The sequence below is a fragment of the Salvia splendens genome, chromosome 2 (assembly GCF_004379255.2).
Source record: "Salvia splendens isolate huo1 chromosome 2, SspV2, whole genome shotgun sequence".
NCBI classification, from domain to species: domain Eukaryota; kingdom Viridiplantae; phylum Streptophyta; class Magnoliopsida; order Lamiales; family Lamiaceae; genus Salvia; species Salvia splendens.
The window spans coordinates 4,177,422-4,198,847 of NC_056033.1; the positions used below are offsets into that span (position 1 = coordinate 4,177,422).

At 39.6% G+C, this 21,426-nt stretch overlaps 2 protein-coding genes and 1 non-coding gene across 3 annotated transcripts; 2 read left to right on the plus strand and 1 right to left on the minus strand.

Moving 5' to 3' along the window:
• Positions 1 to 7,224: 7,224 nt before the first annotated feature.
• Positions 7,225 to 8,181, plus strand: LOC121760559. Its single transcript, XM_042156204.1, has one exon. The coding sequence runs from the start codon at positions 7,225 to 7,227 to the stop codon at positions 8,179 to 8,181; it is 957 nt and encodes a 318-aa protein (XP_042012138.1).
• On the minus strand, positions 7,612 to 7,718 carry LOC121793207. The gene has a single exon (XR_006049045.1). It is a non-coding gene; the product is annotated as a small nucleolar RNA R71 (small nucleolar RNA).
• A 9,719-nt stretch (positions 8,182 to 17,900) lies between the features above and the next one.
• LOC121770058 (zinc finger protein ZAT4-like) lies at positions 17,901 to 19,200 on the plus strand. The gene has a single exon (XM_042166857.1). It carries the CDS (start codon positions 18,178 to 18,180, stop codon positions 19,075 to 19,077), a length of 900 nt encoding a protein of 299 aa, XP_042022791.1. The 5' UTR covers positions 17,901 to 18,177; the 3' UTR covers positions 19,078 to 19,200.
• The last annotated feature ends 2,226 nt before the right edge of the window (positions 19,201 to 21,426 follow it).

Sequence of the window (21,426 nt, forward strand, 5' to 3'; positions counted from 1 at the left end):
CATAAAACTGGACCCATTTACAGTCATGCTCAATGAATTGGGCTCAGAGTAATGGGTCAAAGTTTGATATTGGCCCAATAAGTAACTAATGAAGAACTTAGGTCATCCACTACGCTGTCTCTATACCGTCTCTTAAACCGTCCCTTAACTACTATTTGAGCACTATTTGAGGGCCCCACTGTCCTTTTTTCATCCATCCCTTAACTAAGGGACGGAACCTGCAACGCTCCGTCCCTTAACCGTCCCTTAATTACTATTCATTCAATTTCATTTATAATTTTTTTTTTCAACCCAATTCAATTTAAACAAACACACTTTATTAAAATTAAAACAACATTACAACTTAAAAGTAAAAAAAACGAAGACATAATTAAAATTCTAAAAAAATAAAAATGACATAATTTAATCTGCTCCGTCAAAGTTTTCCCAAATGTGCTCAATTAGATCCTCTTGGAGTTGGGTGTGGGCGCTAGAGTCGCGTGTCCTTGCCCAAATAGCCAACCGTTCTTGTATAGACGGATGCGCTCCACTTCGCGGCGGACTACTTGCGGTTGAGCTTCCGGGGGATTCGGGGTCGAACCAATTTCCCGCATCGGGTCCTTCGTCTCGGACAATCATGTTGTGCAAGATTATGCACGTATACATGATGTCGACCATGCTCTCCATGAACCACGAACGAGCCGGGGCTTTGATGATGTTGAAGCGCGCCCCGAACGCCCTCTACACATCCTTGCGCGCAGCCTCCTGCTTCTGCGCAAAAAGAGCATGCTTTGGGTTCGCAGGCCTGCCGCACGTCTTCACGAAGGTCGGCCACTTCGGGTAGATGCCGTAGGCGAGATAGTACCCCATTTTATAACGCCGGTTGTTGGCGACGAAGTTGATGGCCGGCGCTTTACCATCCAAAACTTGTGTAAAGAGGTCGGACTGTTGGAGCACGTTTACGTCGTTGTTCTAGCCAGGAACCCCGAAGTACGCGTGCCAGATCCAAAGCCGGTAGTCGGCAACGGCCTCGAGTACAACGGTTGGGTGGGTGCCTTTGTGGCCGCTCGTGTAGGACCCCCTCCAAGCCACCGGGCAATTCTTCCATTGCCAGTGCATGCAATCGACACTGCCAAGCATCCCGGGGAATCCGTGCACTTGTTCGTGCAGGTTGAGGAGGAACTGACAATCCTCCGTGGTTGGCCTCCGGAGAAATTCGTCACTGAAGGCTGCCCGGACGCCTCTGCAGAAGTTGAGCAAGCACATGCTCCCAGTGGTGTCTCCGATGTGCAGGTATTCGTCGAATATGTCGGCCGTTTGTCCAGTCGCAAGCTGCCGGATGGCTGCAATACATTTTTGCAGCGTCGTGTGGCTGGGACGGCCGACCGCGTCGAACCCTTCTCGGAAGAACTCTTCCCTGGCCGCCAAAGTATTCGCTATGTGGAGAAATAGCGGATTCCGCATGCGAAAACGGCGACGGAAGTAGGTATCTCCCCAAATCGGGTTATCGCAGAAGTAGTCGCGTACTAACCGTGCGGCGGCTTCCTCCCGGTTCCGATTGATGTACTTCCGGGAGCGTCGTGGGGGTGGCGCGGCTTCCTCCGCCTCTCGTCGTCGATCTTCTTCGAGTGATTGTTCCATTAATTGACGCATTTGCTCAAAAGAATCCATTTGTTTGAGTTGATTGAAGATGGAAATTGGAGTGATAGAGAGGATTTGAGAGGAATAGATGTGTGTTTGTGTTTGAAATGAGTATGAAATAGGATTATTTATAAAGTAAAATATATAAAAAATTAAAAAAATGAAAATAAAAATTTAACGGTAATATTACCGTTTGATTTTTTTTATTAAAAGTCGAATTTAAAAAAAAAACGAATTATTGCGTCATCAGTGACGACGCCCACTCGCGGGCCAGCGAGTGGGCGTCACGCACGCATGGGGACGAGACACGTGTCGCTGGCGCGTGGCGGGACAGCGCGTCCCGTGTCTCGACGAGATGGGCTACGGGACAAGACGGGCGCGGGCTAGGGACGGGATGGTCGCTGCAACGCGTCCCGCGGAGGACCCGTCCCTCTGGGACGAGAAGCGAGCCAGGCGCGGGACGCGTAGTGGATGGTCTTATAGTGCATCAAGATTTAAAAAAAAAGTAATTACTGGACTTGTGAATACACGTTTCCAATAATATGCATTGTTTTCTGGTAAATGATTTATGATGCTGATCATGGTTGATTTTCACGAGAATTCTTTTAAGGGCGTGTTCGCTTTCCCGGTTATGTCAAGAAATGGCCCTAAATCTGGGCAATTTCATATGTTCAGTGTGGCAGACTAATTTCTTGACGGCCCTTGAATATAGCTAGGCCCGCACTGTTCATTGCTGAAATGGCCGAATTACAATATTGCGATCTTGGTGGTTTTTATATCTTGCTTTGGAACGTGCATCCAGAAATAGATGCAAGATTACAATTTTACCCTCAATCTTGGTGGTTCATTACAATTTTCTCTCCACCGCCGATCCACCTTCATCCCATTTCCCTGCATTTTCCCTTCTCTTTCTTTCTGCACCATCTCCATTTTCAAAAACACAGTAGTAAAATAGAGCTCTCATCACTCTTTTCCCACTCATCTCTTTCTTTGCCTTTTCACAACTTTCCACAAAATTCAATCCCAGAAAACAAAAGAAAAAAAATAAGATTCGGAGGTCTTTATTTTTCTTCCTCCCCCTCTCTTTTATGCTCCAATTTATTGAAGAGAGAAGAACACTCCGACACAAGGGAGACCTGCGATGGAAGAGTGAGGGCTTTTTTGTCAGCACACTCAAATAAAGAGCTGTTTTTTTCTAAAACACGAGGCCAAAACTTGTTCAGTGAACACACGAATTGAATTCTCTACAGGTGGGACCTACCGTCTAATTCTAATCAAGAATTACTTTTTGGCCTTAACCTAAAGAAGAAGGCGAACACGCCACAGTGCTATCTCAATTGTATTTATAACACCTATAAACCATATAAATCAGAGTAGTTGGGCATTAGTATATATCATTCAAAATTAATAAGATTGATCGAGAAAATTAGCAACCTTTAGTTATGCTGTGGTAAGTCAATGTATTGAATATATATGCTTCCTATGAAGGGCGAACTAGAGAATAAATTGTCATGATGGATAAATATTGTCAACCAAGATTAATGCGTATACTATACACTTCCTCTTCTTGGAATTTATGGATACCGCCCAACTGTATCCCGTTAGACTTATTTTATATGTATGTGCAATTGAGTCGTATTCTTTTTAAAATTATTTAATTATACATAATTGAATCATTTCGTGACAAAATTCAAGATACCTAATCTCGTTACTTTATTCTCTTTTTAAATATTTAATTATTTTAATTTATTTTATATTTTATTTTCATACCATTTAACTTATTCATTAATCTATCACAATCTAAAGTGTCAGTTCTGTGAAAAGACAAATTTACCCTTTTTGGCGGGAAAAAATTACAGTATGTGAGAGGGCACTTTGGGTAAATCCAGTTGGCTAAATTTGGAGTTTATTTTCTGATTTTTTTTATACTGCAGCCTATATTTTCAGCAGTTTCCAAGAGAGAAAAATTGAGTGAATAACAGCTGTGCGACGATTTTCAAGAAATAAAAAGTTGTAATCTTGCAAGTATAGATAAAGCGTACCAGCCAATCTTTAAATTATTTAAAAAATTTCTATATAAACCAACACAAACAAAATCTCTATATATCCCAACACAGAAACAAATAACAATACTTCAATGCAATTAGAGAGAAAGATGAGAAGAAGAAAAAGAAGGTGAAAAGATCTGATCGGCGGCAAGGCTGCGAGTCTGCGGCTGCGCAATGCTGCCCCAGCGACCTGCTGCAGGAGACGACGGCGTTTGATGATGGCGAGTAGCAGCCGCGGCGGGGATCAAACTCCGAGACAGCTGCGTCCTCGGCTGTCTTCTCCGGGCGAGCAAACCGGCGGAGTGGGTGTTGGGAGAATCAGCTGCCGTTCTACAATACACCCTAAGGCATAACTCTCTCTATTCCCTCATCGTCGGACGTCATTTTCTGCAAGAATACGGACTAGGAGACCGGCAGAGGAAGGGCGATGGAGGAGCGGCGAGGCAGTGCGGAAGGCGTGGCGGCAATGTAGGTTGATGGGCTTGCCGGCGTGGTGGCGATGCACGAGTCAATTCCTCCAATTGAGAGAGAAAGAGGGAGATGAGAGTGAGAGTGCATTGCCGATTTGCGGGAGAGGGAGAGGGAGGCGCCGCTTTTTCATATAGGGTTTAATTTATGGAGTACTATTATTTGAGTTTATTTGTGTTGGTATTTTAGTTTAAGGAGTACTATTATTTGGGTTTATTTGTGTTGGTATTTTAGTTTAAGGAGTGTATTATTTGGGCTTTATTTGTGTTGGTATTTTAGTTTAAGGAGTGTATTATTTGGGCTTTATTTGTGTTGGTATTTTAGTTAAAGGAGTGTATTATTTGAGCTTTATTTGTGTTGGTATTTTAGTTCATGATGAATTTTATGATTAAAAATTTATAAAAATTTAGAGTTTCAAATTGGGTGTTATGGCTATATTATCATTATATTTATGTTTAAATATAATGATAATATCTTTTAATTTAAATTCTCTTTTGTAATTAAATTTTTATATTATTATTTTGCCGTTTATTAGACTTTTAATTTTAAAATATAGGTATAATTATTGGAAATTGGTATATATAGTAAAATAAATCTTTAACTTGATGAATTCGATAATAAAGTTGTAGGTTCACTATCTAAAAATAAATAAAAAATGGAGGATGTTGTAGTCGAGTAGTTTTAAAGACTACTATTATTTGGGTTTAGTCGAGGCGCTTCTTTTTCATATAGGGTTTAATTTATGGAGTACTATTATTTGAGTTTATTTGTGTTGGTATTTTAGTTTAAGGAGTGTATTATTTGGGCTTTATTTGTGTTGGTATTTTAGTTTAAGGAATGTATTAATTGGGCTTTATTTGTATTAGTATTTTAGTTTAAGGAGTGTATTATTTGGGCTTTATTTGTGTTGGTATTTTAGTTTAAGGAGTGTATTATTTGGGCTTTATTTGTGTTGGTATTTTAGTTTATGAAGTGTATTATTTGGGCTTTATTTGTGATGAATTTTATGATTAAAAATTTAGAGTTCCAATTTGGGTGTTATGGCTATATTATCATTATATTTATGTTTTAAATATAATGATAATATCTTTTAATTTAAATTCTCTTTTGTAATTAAATTTGTATATTATTATTTTGCCTTTTATTAGATTTTTAATTTAAAAATATAGGTATAATTATTGGAAATTGTTATATATTGTAACATAAATCTTTAACTTGATGAATTCGAGTAGTCTTATAGAAAAGTGGTCCTTCTAAATTTTATTGAAAGATGCATATTGATGCGAAGCATATTTCTTATACTTTTCCCCCCTAAACTACACACTTTCCATGTACTTGTAACTCATCAAAGTGTATTTGTAGGGAAGTTTAGGAGAGTTGGAAGCTGGAAGTTCGCAGGTGAAATGGGCAAAGCATGCAGAGATAAGGAATTCGCCCGGTCGGGCGATTCTGAGCTTAAAAAACGCCCGGTCGGGCGTTACGCATGAGGATTCCAGAAAGTTCGCCCGGTCGGGCGATTATTGACGACACAAAACGCCCGGTCGGGCGTTTCCCCACGATACCTCCAGTAGCACTTGCCCGGTCGGGCGTTTCTACCCTTTGAATTCGCCCGGTCGGGCGTTTCAGTTGCGCAACTGCGATTTGGCAGTTTAGTCGACGGTTGAGTATAAAAAAATAAGCGAAAAAGGAATCAGAGGAGGGGGAGATACATAGAAAAAGACAGAGGGAGAGAAAGGAGGAGATGAAGAAGAGAAGGAAGGCATTCCGGCCATTATTCCGACCATCCATTCCCGAATCCCGACTCCACTCGACGAGAGCATTACACCTATGGTTTTATTTCTACATTCTACTATGTGTGTAGGCTAGGCTCTCTTCGTTGCTCCGAGTTGTAATCTAGGCTTGTGCATTTGTTTTAACACCTTGAATCGTATGTTCGATACCAACAATGTGTTTGATAATTAAAATGCTACGTTTTTGGCTAATGATGTAGTGTTGTTAAATCTTAACTATCGTCTCTTTAACATAGCTTAGGATTGATCGTTTGTTGGTATGCTATCGATTTAGAACTGTTCAGGGGATAAATTGACAGTGGATTAGGTAAGTAATTATAGTAGACGACGTTTGTTCCCGCGCGTCTGCAGGAATTAAATGTCGTTGAAAGCTGGTTCATGGAACAAGTGTTCAGCTGACTGTGAACTATACGTCGTAGACATGTTCAGTGCACGCGATTAGGTTGATAATTTTAATCCCGTCGTATGGTTCGTTGTAATGGTGTGTAACAACGCAAGCTTAGAAAGCAACTTGGAGTGACTTGTCTTTCTCGTGTTAAAAATCTCATTTTAGTAGCTTAAGTTAGTTAACCATTTCAAAATCAAAACAAAATCTTTATATGCTTTGTGTAGTCATATTAAGTGTAAGCAATCTCGCCTCCCTGTGGATCGACACTTGAAATACTACTACGATACTGTATTCTTGCAGTAGTGTAGTATTATTAGAGTTTAAATAATTGAACTTGATAATCTTTATACATTGATTAAGAACTCTAAAATATCGCATCAAGTTTTGGCGCCGTTGCCGGGGAGGCAATAGCTTGTTTATGCTTAATTGTTTTAGTTTTTATTTCGTTTTGTTTGATTTTTCTTTTTGAGTTTTTTAGGTACATTGTTCGTGTTCTACGGTGTGATAGTCATCTACCACGTCCGGACTTGAAGACGAAGGAGTGTATTATTTTAGGTAATATTTAGCTAACTCTTAGTTTAGTTTTAGGTAGTTTTGTTTGCACACTAGCACACACGATTTATAGGACTTACCCCGAAGTTATCGAGAGGTCTCGCTTTCGGTTATAGGAATTATATTGTGCTTGTGCTTGGTGTATTTTCTGTTGTGTAGGTAAAATAAAAAAAAATTAAAAAATAAAAAGTGAATGCACACGCGATCACAGGGTACACCACCGTTTGGACTACTCTGTTATCAAAGAAGAAGTAAGGTTAGAGGGTCAGAGTTTGAGATCTTCCCGGACTATTCGAGTCCATTCAGAAGTAACCGACTCTTTGGTGAAGAAAGGGATCAGGATTCAGACGGTGAATCAATGGCAGATAACAATGAGATTCCACCACCCGTGGTGAGGTTTGGCGACACTCTGAGATCGGGAATTGAGTACCCAGGGGAGTGTGCCTACGCAAATGACAACGTCAACATTCCACCTCACTACATCAGTTTGGTGAATGGAGGAAATCTTTTTCATGGACGGGATGATGAAGATCCGGTGAGCCATTTGAATGCCTTCTACGAGCTGACAAACTCTCATAGACCTCCAAATGTGGAGCATCATCGGATTAAGAGGGCCTTATTTCCATTCTCATTGAGGGAGAAGGCAAGAGCGTGGTATGACTCATTGCCGGGCTACAACATAGCAACTTTCCAAGAGTTGAAGTCGTTGTTTCTTGTGGAATACAACTCTCCAATGAAGATTGAGAAGTTGAGAGAGGAGATCACCTCATTCCGACAGAAGTATGATGAGTCCTTCGCGGAGGCATGGAAGAGATTCACGGAGTTGATAAGGAAATGCCCAAGTCACGGACTAGCTCCGGGGCATGACCTTTTGAAGTTCTACAAGGGACTCAACAGTGAAGGCACGGGATTGGTGACTGCAGGTTCGAATGGGAACCTAGATGATCTAACTCACGATGAGGTGAGGGCTTTGTTTCAAAGGCTGGCCAACAATCAACGGAATTGGCACAATCCAAGGCGAGGGGCTGATAGAGCAGGAGATACATTTGGTGCTACAAAGGATGCGGAAAGAGTGACCGCAATTGAGGCTCAACTGGCGGACATTAGCACTCAAATGTCGTCGATGACAAAGGCAGTTAAATCCCTTCAACTGACTCCTCAACCCCAAGCTGTGACGGTGATGAGATGTGGGTTGTGCCAAGGCGGGCATCATACTGATCAGTGCCCAAGTCTTCAAGGACCTCCCGTGGAGGATGTGAACTATATTGGCAACAATCGCCAAGGGTTCAATCAAGGCAACCAATACAACAATTAGCAAAATTGGAGGCCTCAACAAACGGGATGGAATCAAGCTGGTCCTAGCAACAACTCGGGTAATCAATGGAGGAACAATACTCAACCCCCGGGTTATGAGAAGAAGCCATCAGTCGAAGATCAGTTGGGACAGATTCTCTCTTTTATGTCTAAGAGTCAAAAGGAGAACGAAAATTTCAAGGACAAGACAGTGGAAAAGTTTGGACAGATGGAGGCGACAATGAGGAATCTCGAGACTCAGATTAGACAGCTTGCCACGGCATCACACACGAGGATTCCTAACACCATCCCGAGCAATACCATTCCTAATCCGAGAGGCAATGAACAGTGCAAGGCAGTGGTCTTGAGAAGTGGTCGTGAGTTGGATTCGACACCATCAATGGACGGCCAAGGTACTTCCGGCATCTCACACGCAGGGGCGGATGAGATGTTAGGCTTGCATTCCTCGCACGCAGGGGCGGACGAGGCATGTAAGGGAAGTCCCGCGTTGGTGCAGGGGGCCCAACATGGTCAAGAACAGGCTGCATCCGGCAGCAAGGAACATGGTGAAGAATCCGATGCAAGTGGAAAGTGTTCAGCAGAAGAGAAGGGTAAGAAGATAGTGGAAATGGAGTCAAAGAAAAAGATATTGACAAGTCCAGCACTAGATCCGAAAAGCAAGTTCAACTTCCCCGATCATATTCCTCCTCCACCATATCCACCCAAGAGGAAGAAGAGGGTCCCTAAAGAGAAAAGCTTTGAGTGGATGATGAACGTGATCCGGAAAGTGAATGTGGATGTCTCATTAGTGGATCTCTTCACTAATTTCCCCAAGTTCTCCAAGTTCTTCAAGGACATGATGGCAAATAAGGAGAAACTTCAAGATGAGGGGATAGTGGCATTGAGCATGAATTGCTCACAATTGATTTCGGGAATGATGCCAATGAAGAAGAGGGATCCCGGAAGTTGTGTGATTCCTTGTGAGATCGGGAATACAATCTTCATAAAATGCCTATTAGATCAAGGATCGGGGATCTCACTGATGGCGTTGAAAACAGCACGTGCCATTAGACTGGAGAACAGAATGGAGCCCATCGACATTGCTCTACAATTGGATGATCACTCCATTGTGAAGCCCACAGGAATAGTAGAGGATGTCTTGGTCAAGGTAGATAAGTTCGTCATCCCCGTTGATTTCATAGTATTGGATATGCCTGAGGACAAAGAGGTGCCAATTCTGTTTGGCAGACCGTTTCTTGCCACAGGGGACGTGTTGCTAGGAGCAAAGGACAACTCAGTCACGTTTAGAATTAATGGTGAGCAAGTGACCATTAATGTGGAGAAAGCGATGAGGCATCCTAGTGATGCAAAAGCGTGTTTTAGAGTTGATGTCCTCGACAAGTGTATCTTTGACAAGATGCGTTGCTCGGCAAGTATAGAAGGAAGCGTTTATGATAAGGGGAGCTTGGAAAGAGACTTTGGTTCGACAATTAAAGTTGATTTTGATTTTGATGAAAGTGAGGATGCTCAAATTGATCAACCAAGTCTCGAGAATGAATGTGTGGTGGATACTTTCGTGGCGGATGTGCAGCCTTCAATTGAAGTACCACCAAAGCTAGAATTGAAGCCACTCCCGACAAATCTGAAATACGCATTCCTTGGTGAGGATGAATCTTTACCGGTTGTGATATCGGCGATGTTGAATGATGAAGAAGAATTGAAGTTGATAGAGCTACTGAAGTCACACAAGAAAGCTCTAGGATGGTCCATTGCCGACATCAAAGGGATTAGCCCCGCTATATGCATGCACAAAATCTTGATGGAAGAGGGAGCTAAGCCGGTAAGAGAAAGACAAAGAAGGTTGAACCCACTCATGCAAGAAGTGGTTGAAAAAGAGGTGAAAAAATTGTTGAAATATGGGATGATCTACCCCATTTCTGATAGTGAGTGGGTTAGCCCGGTGCAATGTGTACCGAAGAAAGGGGGAATAACCGTGACTGTCAATGAAAAGAATGAAGTGTTAGCAACTCGATTGGTGAACTCATGGAGAGTTTGCATGGACTATAGAAAGTTGAACACAGCGACGAGAAAAGATCACTTTCCGTTGCCATTCTTAGATCAGTTGCTCGACAGGATTGCGGGTTATTCCCACTATTGCTTCTTAGACGGATACTCGGGGTACAATCAAATTGCAATTGCCCCGGAAGATCAGGAAAAGACGACATTCACATGTCCTATTGGAACTTATGCCTTCCGCCGGATGCCTTTTGGTTTGTGTAATGCACCGGCTACATTCCAACGTTGCATGATGGCAATTTTTTCCGATATGAATGAAGATATCATGGAGATCTTCATGGATGATTTCTCCGTCTTTGGATCCTCATTTGACTTTTGCTTAGAAAACTTGAGACGGGTCCTACAAAGATGTGAGGAGTCAAATCTCGTGCTAAATTGGGAAAAGTGTCAATTTATGGTCAAGGAGGGCATAGTGTTGGGACACAAGGTGTCGGAGTTGGGGTTGGAGATGGATAAGGCGAAGATTGATGTGATCTCGAAGTTACCTCCCCCAACGAATGTGAAGGGCATCCGTAGTTTCCTTGGTCATGCGGGATTCTACCGACGGTTTATAAAAGATTTTTCAAAGATTGCAAAGCCACTTTGCAACTTACTTGAGAAGGATGTCAAGTTCGTCTTTGATGAGAAATGCCTTGAGGCATTTGAATTGTTGAAGAAAAAGCTAGTCGAAGCACCTATTATTATCACACCGGATTGGTCGAAGCCATTTGAATTAATGTGTGATGCTTCAGACTATGCTGTGGGGGCCGTTCTAGGCCAAAGGAGAGACAAGGTCCTACACGCCGTCTACTATGCTAGCAAAGTACTCAATGAAGCTCAATTGAATTACACCACGACGGAGAAGGAAATGTTAGCAGTAGTGTATGCCTTTGAGAAGTTTCGGGCATATTTACTTGGCACGAAGGTGGTAGTGTTCACGGACCATTCAGCTATCAAATATTTGATGAATAAGAAAGATGCAAAGCCTCGGTTGGTGAGATGGATTCTCTTACTACAAGAGTTTGACGTGGAGATTAAAGACAAAAAGGGGACCGAGAACTTGGTAGCTGATCATCTCTCTAGACTAGAGGGATTGGAAGAGACGGAGGATGAAAGAAAGAAAAGGATAAATGAGAAATTTCCCGACGAGAAAGTGTTGCAAGTGGAGGCTCGGGAAACATATGTGCCGTGGTTTGCCAATTTGGCGAACTACCTTGTCACGGGCATTATACCAGAAGGGTTGTCTTCTAACCAAAAGAAGAAATTTTTGAGTGACACCCGCACGTATGTTTGGGAAGATCCGTTTCTCTTCCGCATTTGTAGTGATGGAGTTATTCGTAGGTGCGTTGGAGAGCATGAGCACCTTCAGATTTTGTCTGCATGCCATGATTCGTTGTATGGCGGCCACTTTGGAGCACGACGAACGGCTTTTAAAGTGCTTCAGTCCGGATTCTTTTGGCCATCGATCTTCAAGGATGCAAAAGCCTATGTAGAGAGATGTGACAGTTGCCAAAGAACCGGCAATATCTCGTGGAGAAATGAAATGCCGATGAATAACATTCACGAGGTTGAACTCTTTGATGTTTGGGGAATAGACTTCATGGGACCGTTTCCCAAGTCTAATGGGCAACAGTACATTCTCGTAGCTGTTGATTATGTGTCCAAGTGGGTGGAGGCAGTGGCCTCGGCAACTAATGATGCCAAAGTGGTGTTGAAGTTCACCAAGAATCACATCTTTAACCGCTTTGGAACACCACGGGCTATAATCAGTGATGGAGGAACTCATTTTTGCAATAAGTTATTTGATAACCTCCTAGGAAAGTATGGTGTCCAACACAAGGTTGCTACCCCTTATCATCCCCAAACAAGTGGTCAAGTTGAAGTCTCCAATCGTGAGATTAAGCGGGTGCTAGAGAAAGTGGTAAGGCCATCTCGGAAGGATTGGGCTCAAAAGTTAAATGATGCTTTGTGGGCATATCGAACGGCTTATAAGACCCCGATTGGAACTTCGCCATACAAGTTGGTCTTTGGAAAAGCTTGTCATTTGCCGGTAGAACTGGAGCATAAAGCTTATTGGGCTTTGCAAAAGCTCAACTTGGATTATGATGCTGCAGCCGAGAAGAGAATGTTTGACATGAACGAAATGGACGAGTTTAGGCTTCATGCTTATGAGAGCGTTGATCTCTACAAGGAGCGTGCGAAGAAGATTCATGATGCAGCCATCAAGCCTCGTCATTTCCATGAAGGACAACTGGTCCTTTTATATAATTCTCGGCTCAAACTGTTTCCGGGCAAGCTCAAGTCAAGATGGTGGGGTCCTTATGTGGTGCACAAGGTGTACCCCTATGGTGCTGTGGACATTCGAGATCAGAAGAGTGATTCTATTTGGAAGGTGAATGGCCAACGCTTGAAGGCTTATGTTGGAGTTGAAAGTGGCATGGAGGCAAGAGAAGTGGCTTCTCTGGTGGAGCCAAAAGTGTAGATCAAGGATGAAGAAAGTCGAGCCAACGACTATAAACAAAGGCGCTGATTGGGAGGCAACCCAAGTTTTTATTTTTCTTTTATTTTTGTTTTCTTATGTTGGAGGTTTTGTTTGCTCAATTCTTTCCTCTAACATTTTTTTTGAATTGAGTGTTTCTTTTTGTAGGTTTTGTTTCTTTTTGTAGGAGCAACATGGAGATGTGACATTTGTTGGAGCTTAAGAGGAAGCACACCCACAAAGAGATATACACCCACCCTCCCACCCGAATGCATTATGGACGTCATGCCAAGTTTGGGGGAGTTTCCTTTCCCTTTACTTTATTTGTCTTCTTTGCATGCATTGAGGACAATGATGCATTCAAGTTTGGGGGGGTTATGAATGATTTGTGATGTATGTTTTTGGGTGTTTTGCGTGATAAAGATGTTTTGAATCTATGTAGTTGACGGGTGCATGCTTTATCTTCGGCTTTCTGGTTAGGAATTCGTGCTTAATTTTACTTGAACTTTGAAGCTTAGGATGAATGGAATGGGTGCATGAATTTATTTGAAAGAGCATGTTGTGATTACATCCGATTTCTTAAGTTGAGGAGAGTATGAAAATCGCATGACTTGTGGAAATTATGTTGGATTGATTTGCTTTATCGAGTGAAGTGCTTGCGTTCGTTTGTGTTAACGATTTGGGAGGATAAGGCACTAGGATGAACTCTATGGCCAAATGATCACATGCCTAGTCCATCAAATGATCCCCTAGATGCCACCTTGAGCTTAATTACCTATTCTTTGTGTAAACACTTAGCCAAACACTTAGCTACTTAAATAAGCCTAATTTTAGCCTCATCAATAGACCTTGCTACTATTTGGGTGCTAAATACAAGTTGAGCTGGGTGTTTTGAGTTGTGAGTGTGGGGGTGGTGGACTGTAAAGAGTAGACTTCTCTAGACTTGATGTAACGTGAAAAGAATGAAGTTCTTAGAAGAAAAAAAAAAAAGACGACCTCCAAATTCGCAAAAGTCGAGGTCTTTACAAAAACAGAAAAAGAAAAAGAAATAATAAGTTGATGAAATAAAGATAGAGCTTCGACAATTGTTTGATGTAATCTTGTCTAGAATAGATCTCAAGTTTGGGGGAGTGTGAGTTGGGTTGTAAAATTTTGGTTGTTCGATCGTTGGAAGGATGTTGTAGGAGGGAAGATTTTGGCACTCAAATGTGTAGCCTTTGAGCTCACTATCCATATTGATCCTACCTCGTCCCTAGCCCCATTACAACCTTGAAACAAGACTTTGGACCTTATCGTTGATGCTTGTGGATGTTGTGTAAATAACTTGGTAGAGTTAAAGAAGTTCGGTTTGAAATCCGTGTGTCTATGTGATTAGTAGTGCTTGATGAGTCGATGATGATGGTTTGAGTTGTTTGATCGCATGCTTGGACTTATTTTGAAGTGCACCTTAACTTGACGTTCTAGGAGGATGAGTGATTGTTCTTGAGAGTGGGAAATCTCGATTGGAAATGTCGGGGGTTTAGATCTTGTCACTCACGTCCCTGCATGATTCTTGTTGATGAAAATCTCTTTGCGGGTTAGACTTGGTTGAGTTTTTGTGCTTAAAATGTATCTTGCTCGGGGCGAGCAAGAGCTTAAGTTTGGGGGTATTTGATGCGAAGCATATTTCTTATACTTTTCCCCCCTAAACTACACACTTTCCATGTACTTGTAACTCATCAAAGTGTATTTGTAGGGAAGTTTAGGAGAGTTGGAAGCTGGAAGTTCGCAGGTGAAATGGGCAAAGCATGCAGAGATAAGGAATTCGCCCGGTCGGGCGTTTCTGAGCTTCAAAAACGCCCGGTCGGGCGTTACGCATGAGGATTCCAGAAAGTTCGCCCGGTCGGGCGATTATTGACGACACAAAACGCCCGGTCGGGCGTTTCCCCACGATACCTCCAGTAGCACTTCGCCCGGTCGGGCGTTTCTACCCTTTGAATTCGCCCGGTCGGGCGTTTCAGTCGCGCAACTGCGATTTGGCAGTTTAGTCGACGGTTGAGTATAAAAAAATAAGCGAAAAAGGAATCAGAGGAGGGGGAGATACATAGAAAAAGACAGAGGGAGAGAAAGGAGGAGAGGAAGAAGAGAAGGAAGGCATTCCGGCCATTATTCCGACCATCCATTCCCGAATCCCGACTCCACTCGACGAGAGCATTACACCTATGGTTTTATTTCTACATTCTACTATGTGTGTAGGCTAGGCTCTCTTCGTTGCTCCGAGTTGTAATCTAGGCTTGTGCATTTGTTTTAACACCTTGAATCGTATGTTCGATACCAACAATGTGTTTGATAATTAAAATGCTACGTTTTTGGCTAATGATGTAGTGTTGTTAAATCTTAACTATCGTCTCTTTAACATAGCTTAGGATTGATCGTTTGTTGGTATGCTATCGATTTAGAACTGTTCAGGGGATAAATTGACAGTGGATTAGGTAAGTAATTATAGTAGACGACGTTTGTTCCCGCGCGTCTGCAGGAATTAAATGTCGTTGAAAGCTGGTTCATGGAACAAGTGTTCAGCTGACTGTGAACTATACGTCGTAGACATGTTCAGTGCACGCGATTAGGTTGATAATTTTAATCCCGTCGTATGGTTCGTTGTAATGGTGTGTAACAACGCAAGCTTAGAAAGCAACTTGGAGTGACTTGTCTTTCTCGTGTTAAAAATCTCATTTTAGTAGCTTAAGTTAGTTAACCATTTCAAAATCAAAACAAAATCTTTATATGCTTTGTGTAGTCATATTAAGTGTAAGCAATCTCGCCTCCCTGTGGATCGACACTTGAAATACTACTACGATACTGTATTCTTGCAGTAGTGTAGTATTATTAGAGTTTAAATAATTGAACTTGATAATCTTTATACATTGATTAAGAACTCTAAAATATCGCATCACATATATAATTGAAACTTAATTATAAATAAATTATCTAACGTAACTTCAAAGTAATTAATACCTGGAAGTAAAATTATTTCGTTATTAATACATACTCAATTGTTTACAAATTGTGTTTATATTTTCATATATTAACTTATGAAAATTCTTTAAAGACACCAAATCTCTTGAATTACTAAAATTCTATAAAAAATACTACTGTCCATATTCCTGAAAATTTGTCACTTATTCTCATTTTGTTCGTCCCTAAAAATTTGCCACATTTTACTTTTACCATCTTTTGTAGTGAACCTCATACTCAACTAACTTATTAACACTCATATTTTATTTCGTTTAAAACTACTTCCTCCGTTTCATAGTAGTGGAGTCATTTTATCATTTTAGTACATTACATAGTAGTGGAGTCATTTACTCTTTTAATAGATTTTCAGTGGGATGCCCCAAAAACATGTTAATCGCTTATAGTGGACGGAGGGAGTACTATGTTATCATGATCAAATTTATACATAATTTTTTACTTTTGTGTTTTCCAAATATATAGTGTAAGGATATAAATACATCTAATAAAGTGTTATATACCATATGCTTCTTTTATTCAACTATAACACATATTTTTCTAATGTCTTATTACATTTTCTGAAATGGAAGCATATTTCCAATTTATCCTTTGTCTTATTATATTCATATTCTCCACTCTAACTTTTTATTTTAATATATTTAGCCGTTAATATATCTTTATTATTTGAAAATCATTTGTCCCTTGCATAGCACGAGTGATAACACTAGTTCTAGTAACAACATACATTTACTGTCATAGAACGGAGGGATCAATACATTATTATGAAAAATTTCCAAAAAATACTTATATAAGTACATACATTTCCACAGGTTTGGATACCTGTCATGAAGAGAGATAACTGTAATTCGATATTAAAAAAAAGCTCAACTTTGTATAGATTGAAATACAGATATATATGCTGCCATTTTAATCTTGAGGAATGTGTTCTCAAAAGGAACCTTCATGAATTTGTATCCAGTTTATCACGCTGCTGATCCACACTTTCACATGCATTAAATTTTACTTTATTATTTTTAATTTTGTGTAACATAAATTAAAATGGTAAATTTTCCTACAAATCTCTTCTCTATTTCTCACAATATTACAGAAATAAAACAAATTAAAAATCCTTTGCGGGCTATTTTTTTTTTCTCTAGGAGTACTTTTTTGTTATTTGAAATTCAAATCCTAGTTAAGGTGTGTGTGTACCTTCTATTTCCATTGGGCTACCAATTACTCCAATCCATCAAAATATTTCAATGCAATATTAAATGTACAACGAAATTATCACATTGTTTTAAGCATACTAAAAGTAATTTCGATAAAAACTAGGCACGGAAGCGTAATTAAGAACCTAATTAACTAAGCACGTGGTGTGACTGAAGATTTTACACTACTAAATTCAAGCCCCCACCATTCAATTAAAAATGCCATAGATTTACTCTCGGAAAAAAAAATATACTATCATACTATAATTGGTGTATATTGTGCAAATTCAACATATATAAGATTCATAGATATAAATCATGTAATTGAATAATAATTAATTATATTAAAAAACTGGGACTGATGTGATCTATATATCTCTAATTAGGTCCACCATTTTCCCTAACAAAAAGGCAATTACTTTCCTACAAAGCTCCGTTCTGAAAGGATTATTTCCCCACCTTCTCCCACCAGTAATTTCAACCTCAACGATCCAAAAATAAAGCCAAATCGCCTCTAAATAAGAGCAACTATTCATTGCCACAAATTTCCCTAATATTAATTAATTATTCGATTAAATGCGTAATCCCACTTTTGGTCAAGTGGGCATGCCAAAACTAAATGCACTTAATTTTTGCTCCTCCCACACCCACTCAAATCGTGACGCATCTAATTTTAGGCTAATCACAATGAAATTCTAATAAAGTCAAGTTTTTCACTAGAAAAATAAAATTAAAACTTACTCCGTTATTGGAAATAGAACGAGATGCTTTTTATGTTCGTGCGTCGAGTCAACTATCATTATTTATGGAAAAAGCTAAAAAATTTCAGGCAGTTTGCTTGACTTGCATAAAAGCAAATTATATTAAATTAAATACCATGGTAACCTCCATTCAGTTCCGAGAATGCCCTCGTAAGTTCCGAAAAATCAAGGGCATTTAAGGAAGGAAAGAAATAAATAAAGATCGATTTAGGGGAATTTATTGCAAAGGTTACATGTTTGTGAAAATCGTGTTTTTATTAGATATTTGGGTTTCTAATTAATTGTGCTTGCCGTTTCAAATAAAAATATACAGTAGTCTTTATTTCTAAAATTTTCCTTTATATTTTGTCACAGAGATATTTGAGGTGTATATATTTTCCCTGGGTGGAAGAATGCTTGTCACCTACTCTTTTTAGCTTCCACACTCTCTGTACTTGAAATTCCACAGAGCAAAAGCAAACTATCCCAACTCCATTAACACACACAAACACGCTCACTGCGTGACCCGTTGGAATTCTTCTGTGATGGATAAGAAACACAGATGCAAGCTCTGTTACAGAAGCTTCGCGAACGGGAGAGCTCTAGGCGGCCACATGAGATCTCACATGATGAAGTTTTACGCAGAGGGGAAGGATTTGGAGCAGGAAAGTGGAGAAATCGAAATCGAGCATGATTTTCAAACTTCTTCGTCTTCCTCCGATGAGGAGAGCGAGGAAGGGCTAATGTCGAGCTACGTGCTGAGAGATAAGCGTAAAAACGCGGCGGGTCGTCGCGAGTTCGTGGTGCAGGACGGCGAGAGCGAGACGGAGTCCTTGAAAATCTGGAGGAGGTCGAAGCGCGTGAAGGAATCGAGAGCATCTGATTTTGAGCAGTCGTCGCCGTTGAGCTCGATCTCCGATACGACGCCGGAGGAGCACGTCGCGCACTGCTTGATGATGCTTTCTAGAGACACGTGGCGGCAGAAGATTGGCAGGGGATACGAAGGAGACGAGGAAGAGGAATCGAAGAAAATGGCGATGAAGAGTAAAATCAGAGGGAGATACAGGTGCGAGGAGTGCAACAAGCTGTTCCGCTCCTATCAGGCGCTCGGCGGCCACAGAGCCAGCCACAAAAAAATCAAATCCGCCGCCACCGCACCGCCGCCGCTGCCGGAGAAGAGCAGTGGGGTTAAGATACACCAGTGCCCCTTCTGCGACAGGATTTTCTCGTCGGGGCAGGCGCTTGGCGGCCACAAGAGATCGCACTTCATCGGCGCTGCGGCGATTTCGACGAATCGCAACTCGATTGAGAAGAATTCATCGAGAATTTCTCAAGTTTTGAGCATAGATCTGAATCTCCCGGCGCCGGCTGACGACGATGAAGGAAGCCAAATCGCGATTTCGGCGGTTTCTGATGCGGAATTCGTTTGCAACGTAAAGCAATGACGGTTGAATTTTGAGGTAAAAAGAAATTAAAGTTGCAACGTAAAGTTGCATTTGAATATGACTGTTTGCATTAATACAGAAATCACATAAGTTTTGATTCTCATTTATTTGGGGTTATGTTTACTTTCACTGTTTATGCCTAACAGAATTCTGCGTTTTGATAAATAGGGATTTAATGATTTATCAATTATTTATGATTGAATATAGAAACTGGAAATTTGAGGACAGAAAAAGCAAAGTTTTGGGGTTTCTTGTGTCATGGCCTCAGTCTATGGAATACTGTTGGTTGCAGTAATTAATGCTAGGAAAAATAAATTTGTTTGGCATCAAATGACAATTGAACTTTGGATTTTTGGGTAGCCAATCAATAATAATTCTTGATTAAACTTGGGAAATAAATGAAAATTGTGTGGATTATGCTCTTTTAAAATAAATTGAAAGGATGAATAATAGTCATCCACCTATAGGAGATGTAGTGACATACATTATTTAGATGGAATTACGAACTATTTTTGGTTTCAAAGATGCGATTATCGACTATGTTTCGTTTCAATACATGATTTATAATATTAGCACTTTTTAATGTATTATTTGGCTAATAATAAAAGGTATAGTTGGATTTTATATGGCACACTTTAGAAGGTCTATCAAAATAGCTAATAAATATTACTACTCCATAATTTCTGTAAGATGTGTCGATTTCATTTCACTATTATGGACATTAAACAGTTACCTCAAAATCTTACAAATGTGAAATTCATACTAATATAATTAAAATGTTATATCACTCTTCGTCGACAAAGTCCTTTACAAGAATAAATACGTTGTTTAATTACTATACGGACACAAAATACTCCATATACTATACATATCCCAAGTCACCAAGTGTAAGGTTTATAAACAAATCTTAAGAATGTAATTATTTTTTATTTCATTTTTTTTCATAAGAAATTGAGAGAGAAGAAATGGTAGAAAAAACAAATACTAGTATTATTATACCAACACCCTATTATATAATGATTTGGAATGAAAATGAGGGAATAATCTCAAATTTGTCAAAATTTAAATTCAAATATTAAAAAAAAACCATGAACGTTGTTACAAACATGCAACCAAATGGAGTATATAAATTTATAAGATCCGAATAAACACCGTCTAATGTCAATGTCATACTGATTTATAATTAAATGTATATATCGTTTATATCAGTGAGTAAATAGTAATCTTTGGATATCTTTGTGCATAGATATATAAATACATAAATATATACACAAAATGTCACACTTGTAGTGGTTTAAAAAATGTTCTTCACCCTTTTAGATTGCTCGCTTTTCCTCTAAAGAGATATGAGAGAAAAGAAAGTGTATGCAAAGTAGCCAAACAAGTAATTTGGAGAATATACCATTTCTCTTTTCCTTCCTACCAAGTGTGTGAACTATGTGCCTTTTTTATGCTTATACTATATTCTGGAAATTAAACAATCATTTCAACTTTTATGTTAGGTTTGAGTTTACTAGTTAGTTGTTTTATTTTATTTCTTTTTGCTGTTTTTGGGATTTTGTTCATGGGATTGATGTATTATGGACTTTTACTCACCACCTCCTCAGTTTGAGACTTTGTTATTATAAAAATAATGAGTAAATTTACTAATTGATGATTTAGTGGTTTAAGACTTTGTTATTATTAAGAAATGAGTAAATTTGCTAATTGATGATTTATTACTATTGTTATTATTGTTCTTGTGTCATTTATAACATTTGAATATCAAAATGAAACATTTTTTAAAGTTGAACCCAAATCAACTAGTAGCAAAACTTCCTCTCTTTTTTTTTTCTTTTAGGGCGTAAGATATAAATTTGCTCATGAAGGTCCCATGATAATTTTCAAACCATGACTTGAGGTCGTCAAGGAGAGATTTTTGGTGTCACAAGTAGTTGTGAGGCATGACTTATCTCGACAAACCAAAGAATGAGTCATAACAATTTTGGCCCATTTTCACATTCTAACTTCTTTTATTCAAGAATTATAGTTTGGCCTAGTCAACAAAACACTATGAAAGTTGTGAACTATACTTTATTAAAGAATTATACTATGGCCTAAAACACATTTTTTAACTCCTCCTTAAGAAAAATTATGTCTACATTTTTCTAAACTAGCTTGCATTATGAACTAGTATAACATTTAACACCTATGGCTCTAGTTAAACAATCACATTTCCTTTGGTCTACCTTCTAAAAATCTATATTTTCAAATTATTCTATACGTTAAAAATTATTAGCCCTATTTGCACTTGGTGCAAAAGCATTTATGTTGAAATGTAAAAATAATCAACCAATCGTATTAATTGGG